The sequence below is a fragment of the Opisthorchis viverrini genome (assembly GCF_000715545.1).
Source record: "Opisthorchis viverrini unplaced genomic scaffold opera_v5_480, whole genome shotgun sequence".
Classification (NCBI taxonomy): Eukaryota; Metazoa; Platyhelminthes; class Trematoda; order Opisthorchiida; family Opisthorchiidae; genus Opisthorchis; species Opisthorchis viverrini.
The window spans coordinates 248166-264646 of NW_008752138.1; the positions used below are offsets into that span (position 1 = coordinate 248166).

The 16481-nt window shown below is 44.2% G+C and overlaps 2 protein-coding genes across 2 annotated transcripts in view; one reads left to right on the plus strand and one right to left on the minus strand.

Moving 5' to 3' along the window:
• The window catches only part of T265_11316 (hypothetical protein), a gene marked incomplete at both ends in the record, with an annotated part of 16052 nt that extends 15814 nt beyond the window's left edge, over positions 1-238 (minus strand). Inside the window, one exon of the mRNA XM_009177941.1 lies at positions 60-238. Within this exon, the coding sequence (XP_009176205.1) occupies positions 60-238 (179 nt within the window). The remainder of the gene's footprint in view (positions 1-59) is intronic.
• Positions 239-14542: 14304 nt separating this feature from the next.
• The window catches only part of T265_11317 (hypothetical protein), a gene marked incomplete at both ends in the record, with an annotated part of 6179 nt that continues 4240 nt past the window's right edge, over positions 14543-16481 (plus strand). Inside the window, 2 exons of the mRNA XM_009177942.1 lie at positions 14543-14789; positions 15660-15749. Of these exons, the coding sequence (XP_009176206.1) occupies positions 14582-14789; positions 15660-15749 (298 nt within the window). The remainder of the gene's footprint in view (positions 14790-15659; positions 15750-16481) is intronic.

A 16481-nucleotide genomic window follows, 5' to 3' on the forward strand; every position in this document is an offset into this window, starting at 1 on the left:
CCCGTGCGACACTTGTATATTGGCATGTGTCTGTGTGTGAATGTGCACCACTGACCTACTTGTCCACGCGCGTTCGTCTCCCGTTTGCTGAGCCTGCCTTGACTTGTTTTCTCATGTGTTCCCCATGATCGCACCGCCAATGAGAATGACGAGACTGCCGTCTGAAAGGACGACCGCAACTCACACCACTGAGCTCGCCGTTGTTTGGTGTGCGCACGTTCACATTGCAATCTGCCATAGGATTTCGAAGCTAATTCTTCCTTTTGATATTCGCGATTGTCGAATCTACGTGTCACTCAAAGTTCCGTGTGGGGAACCTCGACACAAAGTAACATATGAAAGAGTGAACCTCAATTGTGACCTAGTGACAGGTTAGGCATCTTCAGGAGAGGCTTACATCACCCTTTCATCTGGTTTTAATTAATAGGGAGGACGGATATCAGTGGAAGGTAACTAGTGAGCCCGAGATGACCATGGTGGTTAGAACACGAATTCACTGACCGGAAGGTCCGTGGTTCGAACCCAACCTCTGCATTTCGATTACCCCTGCCTAGGATGCATTTCGATTACTCCTGCCTAGGCTTGGCAAACTTGGCAGTATCTCAGACCTCGTGCTTCCTTCGGTTCACATAGCAGCTAGGCACCGGAAAGGTTTCACAGCTTAACGATAGGTAGATAGAATGATAACTAGTGGATGGACGAAAAGGTGCGGTTTTTAGACCTGTAAAAGGACCAACCTAACTAAACATTTTTACGCTGATCAATGAATTTCAGCAAACCACTCGGCCAATAGAAAAAGCTTAGACAAGTGCAATCTAGTCTGGATGGCACGTGATCATTATGGCTTGATTTGCTTGTTCGGTCACGTGATTTTCTCTCACATCACTCTCTCTGCGCACAACCTTTGAGGACTTTTCAGCTGGTGTTCTCAACTGACGTGCAGTTCCGGTCAGTTAACCTAAGAGCGCGCATCCGGTCAGCTAGCCTTGCTCCCTCGCCCAAGTCACCAATCTAAGGCCCCCGTGATGATGTGTCTGTTTTAAATCCGGCAGCACTACAGGAAATTTAAACCAGCACGAAGCCAGTTGACTGGTACATAGGTATTGATTGTAACTCTGATAAATGGCCAATGAGGTCGTGAATTTTGACGCGCGTTGCGGCCCAACGTCATCCTCATCCTCAACTCAAGCTGCACAATTTCCTTTGATGTTCATCGGGTTCTTGCGGACAGTGATTCGTGCCGTCACCATTTCACTGTGTGATCGATTACACCGCTGCAGCAACGTTCGCGGTCCGACTAAGAATGACCTTGTCTGGTGCAGCAATCAGCTGATTCAGCTGACAAACTGCAGTGATTGGCTAACCAAACTGCCAAACTTTGCGCTTGGGTCAAAGTGATCAACATACCTGAGGTATACTAAAAATTTACATCAGATACTTTACAATACGAAATTAAAGTCGTAATTTATTTCAACACAAGAAGTTTGTATTGCAGTAACCCAAAAATTGAAAAAACCATCTTCAAAAAAAGAGACACCTTAGTTCCATCAGTGTCCATAAATAATGAGAGTTTCTTCTAAACGTGACACATTACTCATAGGGTTGCTGAAGTCTCTTCAACAGCCCACGATCTGTTTCGTCCTTCCACCTCGCGCTAAACAGGTAGGCGCAGTCCCCGAGTTTCAATCAACCTTATGTTCTATTTGAATCCAACTTGGACTGATTGCAACAAGTACATTCATTTGCGCCGCAATAAGTGAGAAATCTGAGAACGGTCGGATGCACCGTCCAAACAGATGGGTTATCAACGGTGATCTCTTCCGGTAAACGAATCCAATATGTGTACAGCTGCTTTCTCCTTAGTGGGAATTTGGTTTCGACAGGAGACAACTGAATCCAGCTGATTCTCTCGCTTACGGCGGTTAACTTCAACAGGCAGCGTCATGTTTCATTAGGTGTGGTATTCTACCGTGTTTCTCCCACGGGCTTACGCGTGGTGTGAAAATCCAGGCCTCGTGCTGTTATCTGGGCCCAGAAATTTCGAAGGGAAAGAATGTTACAACCTAATAACACCTGTTCGGCTCACCGAGGCTCAAAGTGTCTCATGTTTTGATTTAAGAGCTGTCAACCACATTTAATTGCCTGTGCCAAACCGATAAAAAACGCAGTCCAACTTAACCACACTAGACCATAGTAGGGTGTATTTTCCACCAATCAATACCAAACCAATAATTTCAGTATAAAGTTGGAATAAAATCACGAAAAGCACTTATGGATATGTGTAATGATTTGACAGATACTTTCGTTCAAAATCGACTTATCGATTTGAGGGAGCTTCACAATTTGTGAGCTTCACAATTAGATTGCGTGGCACATTGTTTAGGGCTAATTTCTTTGCATCGATCTGTTTGTTGAGTCGATTGTCTTTTCACTCTCGGTTAGACTGTTTTTACTCAAGTTTTGCTTATGCTAATAGCACTCAGATCTAATCCGCTTGGAAATAGAGCTGGTCACCAGTTTGCCCATCCAGGTCAGGGGGTGTATTAAAATGAATAAAAAATGCGAGCCACTCTTCCACAGTTCAGTATTGGTGCTTCATCAAAAACTACTCCGATTAAAACGTCGTTTTCATAAACTTTGTAGAAGGCAATCGCAAGAGCGAGAAAACACTTTCCCTCTGAACGCTTTGTCATATTACGTCTTACGCTAAATTACGCTACCTGTTGATTGCAGACGGGGCGATACAACACAAAACGCGCGAACGTGTTCCCCTGCCCTGAAATGCCTCGGAAGATCCAAAATGTGCGAATTGTGGGAAACAGGAGCTGGACGAACAGTACGGAGCATTTGCGCTGAAATTCTGTTAGATGTACTGCGTCACACGTTCTGTCCATACCACGGAACTGAAAACTATGGATAATGCTGTGTAGTTGGCGTCTCTAAATCCCTTCTGTGGGACGTTTTCAGACCGTACAGCGTACGAGTGTGTTTTGAATCAAACGGTTTTTTTCAGGGTTCAGTTGTGATTTAAACAAATGTGTTTAGCTTGGTGAATCCAACTTGAAGTGCACATCAGGCCCAAAAATGGCATACATACTACTCACATTCTCCAGTTGTGTTGCTTGATGGAACGCTCTGTAAGACAAATGGTTGCCACACATTTCGTGCTTTCTAGTCTACAACATAACAGATGTTTCGGCATTGTTTTTTTCGATGCCCTGTGCGCGCGCACACACAAAAAAATGAGACACGTTTTTGAGAAAATATTCTGGCGACGGAGACTAGGCGGATAGACGATAGGCAGAGAACGAGCAACGCCTTGAACACAGTTGTTGACAAAACTATGGAAGCGGCTAAAATATGTCACTTCTTTAGCGAATATATACTCATTTGCAAACTAATTTGGTTCTTTCAAGAGACTCACCTGGAACCCAGCTGAATTTCTCGTTTGTGGTGTTCTCTGGCAACTGAGTGTGCTGCACCAGGCCGTCTCATGTTTCAGTCGCTACGATATTCAAGATATCGCGATACATGTATACCACTGTAATGTACTACTCATAAGGTTGCTGAAAATTCATCGACAGCCCACAACCGGTTTCGCCCTTCCACTTTGGACTCATCAGGTAGGCGCAGTCCCCGGGTTTCCGTCAACCTTATGTTCTGCTTGAAACCGAACTGCACGAAATTAGCTAACATACACTCATTTGCTAACTAATTTGGTTAGACTCACCTGGACCCCACCCGAATCTCTCGTTCTTGATGTTCTCAGGCAACTGAATGTGCTGTCGTGTCTTACAGACTGCTCGACAGTTGAGCACATTCGAGTTTCACGTTACTGGTAAGTTTTGAAAGGTGAAAAACTTGTAATTTCTTGTAATTATGTTGACGGAATTTTTTTTGGTTCTTACGACAGCAAAAGATAAATTGGAGGCAAGAGGGATAAGCAGATGACGGTGATTTTTTGAAGGAAGTCAAGTGACACGTGACTGTATGGTTGTCAATTCACTTAGGATCATTAAAAAAACCGGGGGGTGGGGGTGGAAATCTCAACCGACCAAAGGTCACAGCATCCCTCTTACCAACTATCTTAGCACTACCTCACCCACACAGACGGACAGAAGGTTCAAATGACATTCAAGGGGGACCATCAAATGAACCGAACCAGAAGAACTAGACCCTAGACTGGACCCAAACACATGTAGGTTACCCCACCGACCCAACACTTGTTCAACCACTCCAACACACTAAAATCCCTCGGCCGATACCCAACAGATATTTAGGTCGACTTAGCTGATTGGTTCTCCTTCCGCCTTAGATCTCCACCAAGCTCGGAACCTAGTCACTTGGCCTGACGAAGCTTTTGTGTCAAAAACTAAACGTTGCCCTGCAATAAATCTACCGATTGTCACCAAACTTCTTCGAAAACGAAGTCAAAACTTACCAGGTTGTAGGGCTAGCGGATCAGGTTTGAAAAACTCCACCAAGTGACCCATGGAATGGTGACATTCTGATGTTGATCAGATCACGTGTATTCAGCGTACCTAGCCTATTTTTGATTAGAAACAGAAAGAGCGTCAACACCTCAGACGTGAAAAGTTTTCAAAGACCAACGACACCAAAGTTAAAGTGTGGCGGACAAAGCCACAAACATTCACGGTACTCTACGCTTTCTTCTCAGCTCTGATCGATGCCAAATTATTTTCAAACCCAAATTCCAACCTTTGGAGCCATATGGCACAGTGCATCTTTCATTTGTAGCTGGTGGTGGTCACTCTCACGAGAGGCTGGTTCCCATCTGCGAGTTAAACATCAAGTAGAAATACTGGTCTTTCTGGATTATGGAAGTAAGAAAGCAAACTGTCCACAGTTTTACGGTTCATACAATCCAATAGGAGCCAACCAGAAGGCCAGAGTAGATAGGGGAGCTTTGAGAAACGTAACAGTGTCAGAGTGGGATCCTGTTTGTTTGGTATTTAACGAACGTCCAACACTGTCATGTCTAGTAGCTTGTTTGAGTTGGTCAATGGACAACTCCGCACTGAAGGGCTCTCGCTTTAACAGGCATATGATATGATGGATGTAAGCTCCGTCGCCACTTTCAACCATCAGTTACTTCAGGTTTCAGTGTATTACCACACTGCTGGAGGTTACCCAAACGAGCCATCTTGGCTGACATGGTTAGTTAGGCGGTATGGTTTCAGTAGAGGCACTTTTTACTGGCGTTTGATCAGATGGCAGTTGATCTGTTCGCCGAGCTCGCAAATGTTTCGTCCCCAGTCGAGGAGACATGGTCAGTGCGCAGTTAAATGGGTGCTTCCTCCGTACCTAGCTGCGTTTATGTAGTTTTTCTAGAGTATCTAATATCTTGTCATGTGATTGGCTAGTTGGTATAAACCTTCTGTCGCATTGTTGTAGGACCGACCGTGATTTTTTGCTGCGTTGTGGTCTGTATGCCTCTTCTTCCATTGGTTCGTTGGATGGATGCTTTGGGGTGCTTTGGGTCTGTCCGTAGCTGGTCTGTCCCCGGTTCGTGTTTGGTTGTGGTATTCCTCCCTTAAATCTGGTTGGTTGTGACGGCGTCTTCTATTTTTAGTAGTTTCCTCGCTTCAACCTGATTGTTTGTTTCTTTTTTCTTCGTCCACTTCTGCGTTCTGTAGTTCCGTAATTCTTTTGTTTGCAGTGACTGATAGACTGGATCACTTTCGATGTGTCTGTTGATGGCTTTTTCAGTAAAGTGCCATGCTTCTTTGAATTCACGTTTTTTCTCTGTTCTCGCTTGAGCCAATATGTTTCATCTGCTAGAAACTGAAACGAACTCATAAGGTCGTTGAATATTGCGATGGTTGACAACTGGTTTCGTATTTCTTGGAGCTCATCAGACAACCGCAACACGACCAGTGAGCTACATTAACTCACACACTTACTGAGTTCTGTGCTCAACATCTGGAGCTAGGACACAAAGAGATTGTCCTCATTATATTCTGACTAACAAGTTTTACAAAATCGCGATGTACGGAATCAAGCCTTTGAATAAAAGAACTCAAAACAGGACCGTACACCTTCAAGACACCTATTTTGACAGTTGAACTGTGGGATGACAGTGCGACACATTTCAAGTTTCTGCAAAAGCAGAGTGCATCCCTTTGTGACCATCTGGTATAGCGCTCAATTGTCGATTTGATGATCGAGGTCACATACTTCCAAGGAGATTTGTGAAGGGCTGAGGAGAGCCTCACTACTCAGAAATAATTGGAAAACTGTTGAGGAAAGTTACACCTTAGTACATCTTACTTATAGATTGCGACTAGCTGGGTACCTTAGTACAGCGAAACCGGTTGTGGGCTGTCCAAGAGTTTCAGCGACCTTATGAGTAGTATGCCACGCCCGGACAAAAAGTATTTAGATATCTCTAAAACAGAACCAAATAAATCGTGAGGCAGCCTGGAACAACACATCTTGTTAAAGCAGACCATTGCTCGGCCGGAATCAGTTGAGTTTCTGGTCAAAAAGCCAAATTCGTCTACGACTTGGAGCAATCGTCTAAATTTGTCCAATTTGGGTTCAAGTAGAACATGAGATTGACGAAAACTCGGGCAGTGCATCTTCCTAATGAACTCTAAGTGAGGCAAAAGCGGTCGTAGGCTGTTTAATAGTCTTCAGCAACCTTGTGAGTAGTTTTACACAGAGAAATGACTCTTGATTTCAGTTTTGATTGCCCCTGTTGTCCCGAATAGACGGAGACAAACTTTACATTCCAGAATGTGAACATACGCTCCCGTTGTCAAAGCTGGCTGGATATATAAAACCTTTCATAGAACCAAGAAAGGCGAAACCGGTCGTGGGCTGTCGATGAATTTTCAGCCATCTTATGAGTAGTGCATTACAAATACACCTTTTATAGAAGTTTGCCGCTGGTATTGATTTTTCCGATTCGCCGAAAGAGAACTACTCACTTTTCCACCAACTCTTGCTGCATGTCGGTGATTTCAATCTCCAGCATTTTTTAAGCGACACGGTACGTCATTGCTTGCCTGGGCGTTACTAGCATAATGTGAGTTTTGGCTGGCGGGTGAGCACGGAGCAGCTGTACTGATCCCAAGGGATACTGATCGACTGCTCAGTTTCAAAGGTTCCTCTTTCATAGACCTGTACGTGGACATAAGATGACCCCTCAGTCGAACGGGTCAGAAACAACAGTGCCGCGTAGTTGCTGAGGTCAATCGATTGGTTTAGCCAAAATGCTTTTGTTTGAAATGGTCTTCTGGACAAAATGTCAATCTATGCATACGAAACGTTGATCCTCAGGAGGATGGCTTAGCAGTACGTCGGTGTTGATTGCTGCCTGAATATACGGTTACAACTGGTCGCTCTTCTGTCCATTTTGACTACTTACAAGTAGCATAGTTTGTGCCCGTAACAGTCTTTTGCTCATCTACCTATTTTTATCTTCATTCTAGGTGATAATAGTTGAGTTTTAACTACCTCTCAGTCTTTTTCTGCATTTTGGTGCCTTTTTTCTCTTATTTTGATTGACCGCACCGTGACCTGCCGAGAATCGAATCCAGAAAGTTGAGCTAGATTGACTCAACCCCTAAGAACTAAATTTGGGCATTTTTGTAGTAAATATTAGCTGCTGAATTATGCTGGTTTGGTTCTAAACTGGTCTAGAGATACAAAATGACCTCTAATCTTTCACTTTCTAACACGTCACTCTGTACTTTGAGATGAGTTTACACGACTGGGAACCACCATCTGACAACACCGACTGTCCAATAGGGGGTTTCGGACCCTCAATCTCTTGGCTGGTAGTTGACACGTGATGATGATGAAGATTCAAACGAAAATGAATTGTCTGAAGAACGTTTCCGGGCACAAACATATGCGCCATTCTATTTTATCTTGATCACTGATCATCTATCCTCTGTTGTCGGGGGGTAAAAATAGACGATTAGCTACGCCCTCACATCCTGCGAAGCATGCTGGGCAAAACTCGAATCCGGTCTTTCCATCCTTTAATGTGGTCACTTGGCATGGTCACATCACAGCAGATGTTTCAGGGTTGTTTTAACAGAAACGGTGTTGCTACTAGCGCCTACAGACTCGATCTGGTATTACTGAAAAATTTCATTGAGGGGCAAGTGCATCGGAACAAAATGAATCATTATTGAGTAAGAATTTGTCCATCAACTAGCACCTTAAACAAAAACATGCGTTTCGCTCCAAGTATTTATCTATAAAATGAAGTTGTTATCAGTTCAGACAAAATCCAGCTGAATCATTCATTGACTTTATTTTTCAATCACAAAATACGGCTGATGGGACTTTGGACTGTAAGGAGGTTGAGCTTGGCTAAGCATTTCTTTTGCGCGTCACATGAAGAAAGTTAAATCAATATCTTGAATATCGTTCACGATAAAACATATCAAGTAAGTCAGATTCCTGAAAGTAGTCCCAGAACGCCCGAAACCTACTGGGACCCTAAAACTCCACCAAAATCTCAATAGGAAAGCCGGCAAGCATCCAGGCCAATCAGGCATTGAATCGATTCAGCAACAGCCTGGATCGATGAAAGTAAAATTTCAAATAGCGTGAGGTAAGTGTCATACCCGCACGCACCTGATTGTTTTATTCTTTATTCGGTGAGTCTCTTTCGGGCACCAGGCAGTGGGGCGGGAACAGTGGTCAGCTATAAAACAATGATGTAGCCTTGATGTGGCACAGTTAATTGAGGAATATCGCAAGCGAGAGATCCAGGCGAACTTTAACTAGGTTTTTCACCAACGATACTTACTTTGCACACGGGCATTTGTCGCAACATACGTAAAGCAAATAAAACATAAGGTTGGCAAAGATTCAGCTGATTTGATTCACTGAAAGATCCAAAAAATAAAGAAACTCTCAAGATTTTACATTGACCTGATAGACAAAAAGACAACTTTAAGGTGTGCAATATCGTTTCAGGTACATTCGTTCGAACAGTAAAATAAAGGAGGGTTTCCGGTGAATTTCGGCTGTCTTTCCCGTTCAATGAGCGTTTATCACACCATGAGTCTAGCATAGTATTCGGGCGCTAAACGAGACCGACCATGAATGGTAATCTGTGAAAAATAGCTGCACATAATAAAACTAGATCATCCCAAGTCATGTGACATGGAGTGAATACTACTCATAGCGATGAGCAGTGTTGTAGTGGGTAGTACGTATTTGGGCGTACGGCGGTGTTGATTGTCTGGTCCCTGGCTGACTCGAACAGTGCGCAACAAGTGACACTCGATGTGGGATCATTAGATGCTCCCATATTGGGATTTTCACCAAGAGGTCTTAAACTTACTGAGATACAATGAAGGGCGCCTTAAGTTCAGACCAAGAGCATTTTGATCCTTAAAGTTTGCAGGTATTTTGCTGATCACATTATACTCCTGTTGTGGATAAACAATCTAGTCGATCGATTTGCCAAGTAACAGAGTCCTGTCTACCAGAATGCCTAGCTCGTCAAGCAATTAGTTTCTCCGATCAGCACGCCTCACGAGAACGATCGCATTTGGAGGCGCATCAAACTAGAGCTGGTTGTGTTTTGGCCTGCGGCCCTCGCTGTGAGTCTAAATGGTCTCATTAGGTGCACAGCGGGATGATCAACAGTCCTTTTTCTAATGTGTCATATCACCAGGCTCAAGGTAGCTGAACATGGCGCATAAAGTATGATTTCGTTTGGAGGACGAATGTGGATCCAGTTGCTTAAGTAAAGACTGTTACATAAGGGTTGAGGGTCTCACGTCCAAAGGGAGTTGCCTGTTTGTGGAGTTGAAACGGATTGGGTCAGAGCACGTACCAATCTTGATTCCTGTACAGCAGTATGGGTGGAGGGTGACGAGCTAGCGAACAAAACTTTAGTGACAATTTTTGAACTCGGAGCCTATTGATTTTTGGTTCAGTAGGTGCTTTCACTCACCTACGTGACTGAATCTAAAAGATTAAACTAACTGCCAGGTCGACTGTTTATTCATACGATAAAAATGATATTCGCTCAACTATGGGCGTAATTCCTAATGGCTCAGCCGGCGCTGTCAACGCTTTTGGGGTTTGCGATTTCCGTTTATTGGATGCTATCGTGGAACTTCGAATTGCCGCGTACACCATTCACTGCTCCTGGTGTTTTGCATCTGCCGAATGAGACCGTGTGATGATGCACCAAAACCGATTTCCACTTGATTTCCACACTCCTATACGAATATTCTCGATGGTATTGATTCCTCTTCACCTGCTGCCAACGGCGTTTGTTGTTTGTCCCTTCAAGGATACTCGTTAACTTTGGTGTGCCCCTAAGACGCCATGCTGGTCACATCTCAATTTCGATCAGTGCATGAAAAAAACGGATCAGATAAACAGAACTAATTTTCTATCAACTCTTCCACCTATTGTCTGATACTAGTGTGACTTTACTTTCATTAGTTGAAATCGATCTCGGTGTGTGGGAAAATCAATACTGACCAACGGATTAACTGAAAGGAGCGTTCTGACTGGTTACTGGTGTGCGCCTAAATGAGAACGACTTACTTACTGATCAAGGCAAAAGCTTGGTTACTTGATACGGAGAGGTGGATAAATTCTTTCATGGTACTTAAAATGAGAATGGAACTTAATGTCTTGAACTTCAGAGTAGCCGAGGTCCGAGACGATTCTGAGCTACGTAGGTGGATGAAGAACACAGTGAACGACAAATCTGTTTAAGGCTTGTTTGACTCACTTTTTCAACTCAAATAGGTATGCAAATAAATCGTAAATAAGAGACCCAAACAAGCCATTGACCCATTTGTAACACCTGGCTTTCAGTCTTCAGATCAAGCTCGGGTGTGCTTTCAAACATTCCATCATTAGGACGTGGTGGGATAATGGTTTGATTGGTCAAAATGGTCGTGGGTATGGCTCATCGCATCAGTGTTTCATCCCCCTGGTTGCATGATGTTGGTGTGACGTAACGAAGTTGAAACTGCTGTTTACTTCAGTGGTGAATGTTGAAGGGTAATATAGGCAATATAAGTGGTGTTTTATGACCCGCATCACATGGCTTTTGTTTGGAGGGTTGTGCAGTTCGTCTCGAATTGCCTTCCGTTCTTCATAGTCCGGTTGTGCAGTTCGTCTCGAATTGCCTTCCATTCTCCATCGTCTTGAACTTCTCCAGGAAATTCCTTTGGTTACAGTGACTGATATAACAGGCAAAGATCAAAAGTCGAACTTGTTCATGTCTGGGTGTTTCGTCAAGAATTTAAGTTCATATCTGAGCGCGTGTTGGAGCTGCCCACTCATACTTGCTACTTTTAGAGTATTTTTTGTCCGGAACCGGCTTCAGTTTGGTGCAGACAAACTCTAAAGATCCCTGAGGATGCGCTGGAAGTTGGCTTATCTTCGTGAAACATTGCCTCAGTTGGGAACACGAATTTAGATGTGGAAGAATCACTCAGTTGGCTGCACGAACGGCATCTTAAAACGGTCAACCCAATTTCGGGTTTTGTCATGATATCGACAGTTCGTATCATCGATATTTTTTGTCAGTTCTATATATTCATCTGTCTACAGTACACAAAGAAGTGGATTGACTTCCTTATTTTTGAAAATTGTGAGCTGTTTTCGTTCCTAGGGTCGATTTGAAATTAATAGGCATCAATATGGATCAATATGATCTAGCATTCATATCTAAAAAAAACCTGGGTTCAGCGTCCAGCTAACACTTTTTTCTTCGCCTTCTCTAGCCCTTGTTTGAAAAGGTTTCCACAAGCTGTATATTGAATTATCGATCCGTGAACGGGTGTTGTCTGAGGCTGTGTGGATGAGTCATTCTGATTTCTGAAAATTGTGAGCTGTTTTCGTTCCCAGGCTCGATTTGAAATCAATAAGCATCAATATGGATCAATATGCTCTAGCATTCATATCTAAAAAAAACCTGGGTTCAGCGTCCAGCTAACACTTTTTTCTTCGCCTTCTCTAGCCCTTGTTTGAAAAGGTTTCCACAAGCTGTATATTGAATTATCGATCCGTGAACGGGTGTTGTCTGAGGCTGTGTGGATGAGTCATTCTGATTCGAATGGCCAGGCTAGTCACGATTCCGCACGTGACATGACTCCATGAGGCCGTCACAACGTTCCAATAGAAATGTGGGTGTGGGTGAGTGATAGTTTGTTCACGGGTAGACGACGATTCGAACTTATCTGAACGATGATGGCGGGCCAGTGAGTTGATTTCCGATTGCAGTTGTGATATCACGATACTGTGGTGAATCGTTTGTCAGTAGATACGCCCCGCAAGAGGACACTGTTAATCTTTATGGTACGATGGTATGAAATCTCTCTGGCCTTGAGATGCAGTTCTCACTGGGCAGTAAAGAACGAACATTTGATATTGATGTTTGCTGTCAATCGATGAAAGTAAGGAGAAGAGGTGTACTAGCAAGGGATATCAAGGAGTCTACAGTAAGTTTCACAGTAGTTTCACATCACTTTATATTTGGGTCGTGAAGATGTAAGAACCATCCGTTTCTTGTCCGTTGCCACGGTAACCCCTGGGTTTCAACTATAAATCCTTTTCTACTTTCAGGGTTTTGATAATAAGAGCTCCTGCTGTAGAAGCGTTCCCAACTTGGTCAACCAAATGAGGTCAAGGTAGCTTAGTGGACTGGAAGGTCGTGGTTCGAACCCAAAATCGGTATCTCAACTGCTTCCGTCTAGGTTTAGTAACTCAGCCCTTGTACTTCCCTGGGTCCCTGTGGCAGCTAAGCACCGAAGGAATGTTACAACTCAAAGGTTATTAATAATACTGTTCAACCAAGACCTTCCCTCTCACACCCTCCAGTTTCTGCTTTTCACGTTTCGTTCACTCGGTGAGCTGGTTGCTACGGCACGTTGTACCCATTTCCTGTACCTCTGGGGCGGAAGGTAGACGGTGACTTTGGAACACAGCGCCTCGACATCATGGTAGCACAAAACCGATGTTGTCTCCAGTCATGACCGCGTTAACATTGCCAAGGCACTCAATAAAAATTACGATTGGTATATACCAACCAGCCAATCACATGACAGGATACTAGATACTCTTCAAAAACTGTATAAACGCAGCTAGGCACGGATGAGGCACCTACTCAACTGCGCACTGACCATGTCTCCTCGACTGGGGGCAAAACGTTTGCAAGCCGAATGTCAAGCTCGGTGAACAGATCAACTGCCATCTGACCGACCACCAGTAAACACACCCAACCCACCCATATTTCGACAAATTGATTTTACTCTACCACGTTCCATCCTGGAGGCAACTCAGGAGTGAATGAGTAGACGTCGCGAACCTTTTGTCCGCTTTTGATGTGTGGAGGAAGTTGGTTGAGTACGCTAGACCCTCCTGATATTGCTGAGGGTGCCGAATGGTTTAGTCGCGCATATTTGCACTGCAGCCGTCCACTGTGAGTTTACGCACTGTAACACTTGAAGGATAGCTCACACTGGGCAGATGAGGACCTTACTTTTTTCCGAATACGCCCATCTGCAGATAAATCTTGTTTTATCGTGAGATTCTATTGAATCCTATAACAAGCGCACTGCACTTTGTTGAATATTTGCCAGGGAATGACATTGATGTGGATGGTATGGCGCCATCACGTTCTTTCCTAACTCGAGGGTCCTTGTCACACCAACCTTCAGGGGCTAAACTCATGGATATGCAATTTTTAACCACAAGTGCTATGAAAATATTTTGTTTGGCCCGTAGTGGACACCCTCCCAGGAGAAGTCAACTTGTAGAAGAGATCGCTTCCGCTGGGTCCTTGGAACTGAATTTCAGAGGGACAACTATATGGATGCCACCTGTGACCTGAATTTTCAAAACAAAAATTTTCGAGAAACAAGGTGTGTTAAATCACTTCCCCTAAATACCGCCTGAAAGAGCTCATCCAGGGGAAGACGTTGGTGGTTCAAAGGCTGTCGAGTCTTCAGATCAGAGAATAAGTCATGCGACCATAATACAACGTGGCACTTATGTCCCAGGGATACATGTGGAATCACGTGCGTAGACGGAGTAGCGCGTCTTTCAATAAAACCTCTAGATAATCCAATACATGATATATATTGGACTGAACTAGACTAGACTACTCCGCATAATCAGACGTCGGAATACCATTTACTGTTGCCCTGGGCAAAAGATGTGGAAAGGGAATCTGTGTGGAAATGGAAGTGTTCTTAGCCCTACCCTGGTAGCCCTCATTCGCCGCCTATTTCCTCCATTGACATAACCCTGTGTGGCACAGTATCATTGCCGTTCCAGCAACTTAACGATGTGCGGCGACCTTGAACCCTATCATCTGATTGGCTGATTTCATCACAGTTATTCTTGCTGCTGAGTGGTTAACGTATGACGAGAATTTTTGTGTTGGCTCTCATTTGCCTGCACATGTGTTGTCGCATACAAGATTTGTAGCTCATTATCTAGGGAAAAGTGTGCGTCCCTGTGTCGCAGACAAATACTGACGCGGATGAACTCGGCAAAGCCTTTATAAGTAAAGCAGAATGCTGCGATCAGTTTGGCTACCGGCGGACTTGTTCAGATGGCGAAGACTGGCGCACAAGTTGGGTGGGGAATTCTTTGGTTCCTGGTAATGCTTTTCGGAGCATTTCCATTGGCCATGATAGTTGCCTGGATTTACATTATCCTCACAATGGTTGCCGAATGTGCACCCTCCGCGCAAAAAGCAGCTGATGCGCTTTTCAAAGTTGTCAGTTGGCCTGCACTTTGCATTCGGAACATGCTTGACGGTAAGAAGATGTGCTGATCCACAAAGTTTATCCACCGACCACGTTGGGAAACTTGATTTACCTCGTGAGCTTATTTGTTGTCTATTACTTTTTTTATGTACATTTTGTATAATTAATAGAAGTACTTTCATGTGCAAGCTAGTTGATGCAATCATGAGTTCGTAGGACCGCATTGTAGATTTCACTAAACTGAGCGAATTTGAAACCACCAAACCGAGAGGCGTACACAAGAACGCGTGAGTCCTCTAACAGTCAGTTAGCACCAAGCGATCCTGGTCGACCCTACGGCATAAAGTGTGAGTCCCCCTTGGTGGTTTGGACTTTTGGCTGTCGGGCTGGCTGTGAGCAGAGAGTGGCCGTATGATGCCAGAGAGTTCTAAACCTCTCTCTGATTGCCCATAAATAAACTGTTGGGAATCCCATATCGTGGAAGGTGTTATCTTGGGCGGTTTGTCGCTCACACAACTTCCGGGCTTGAAGAAGGATCTTGAACTGCCGAACGGTTTCCAACGACCTCATGAGTTGTGTCCTTTGAAAAGCATAGTCTGATTCTGTTTAGCCATGCACGTCGGCATGTGTTTGCAGAGAAGCCCACCGGGATGGCATTCTTCAGTAGAAAGTGGCATAGTGGTTTCTATTGAAAAAGATCACAACTCATGGTTGAGACTTTGTTCTCCCCGAGGGGATCCACGTGACAGTGGCTGTGGACACTGTTCAGTGTCCCTGGACAGTACGGTGGTTAACCGATGTCAGCAGCGTTCATGCTGTCAGCTATATCCCGATTGCCTGATTGAGTATTCGAAGTGTAGACAACCTGGGCTAACGCTGATTTTCGTTTGTTACCCCACTTCTTTGTTCCTGCATTCTAAGGATGCAGGACTGACGTGTTGTACATCGATGAAGCACCAATGTTCTCATCTGGTTTTACTGTCACTGATGACTTTTGCAAATCCGACCTAGGTCATTCCCTTCTGTGAGAAATATCTCAAAGGGAAGTATTTATTCTTGGCTTAAACCTCGAGGGATGTTCCAACCTGCTGCCCCCCAAGAATTACGGGTTCGGTCGTGAGCTGTCAAGTGTTTTTCAGCGGCCTTCTAAGTAGTATACTCAACTGCATGGTCCCCTTGCAGATCTGCGTCTCTACTTACTTGTGGAACTTTCAGGAAGGTCAGATTCCTAAAAGTAACCACCAGGAATCTACTGAACAGACAGAAAACGCCCCTCTCAATATGCAGCCTTGTATCAAAGCCAGACAGCGCGAACCAGCGTTGGACTAAAGTCACTAGGTACCAGGCACTAAAGCGGAAAGGGCAGTCAGATACAATGGGAACACATCAGTATCTAATGTATTTTTCGTATCCCTGGCTCAGAGTTTCCTAACAGGAGACGAACCCTTCTTCTCGGAATGAGGCGGAGCAGTTGGAGAGGGTTGGTGGGATATATTTTTTCGCTTTCGTATACATTTTTCCTTGCTTAATAAGTACCCAATCTTTAGAGAACTATCAACACCTTGTTGTACAAAGCACCGTCGGCATAAATCTTTGTTTATAGCAAGTTATCTGTAGATCATGGAGTTCGAGCTTGAGCGAACGAAGGAGCAGAAACAAGGCCTATTCACAGCGAATATGTGAACATTTTAGTGTAAAAAGCCAGTAACTCAGGAACAGAACTGATTGTTTCTTCGTTAGGCC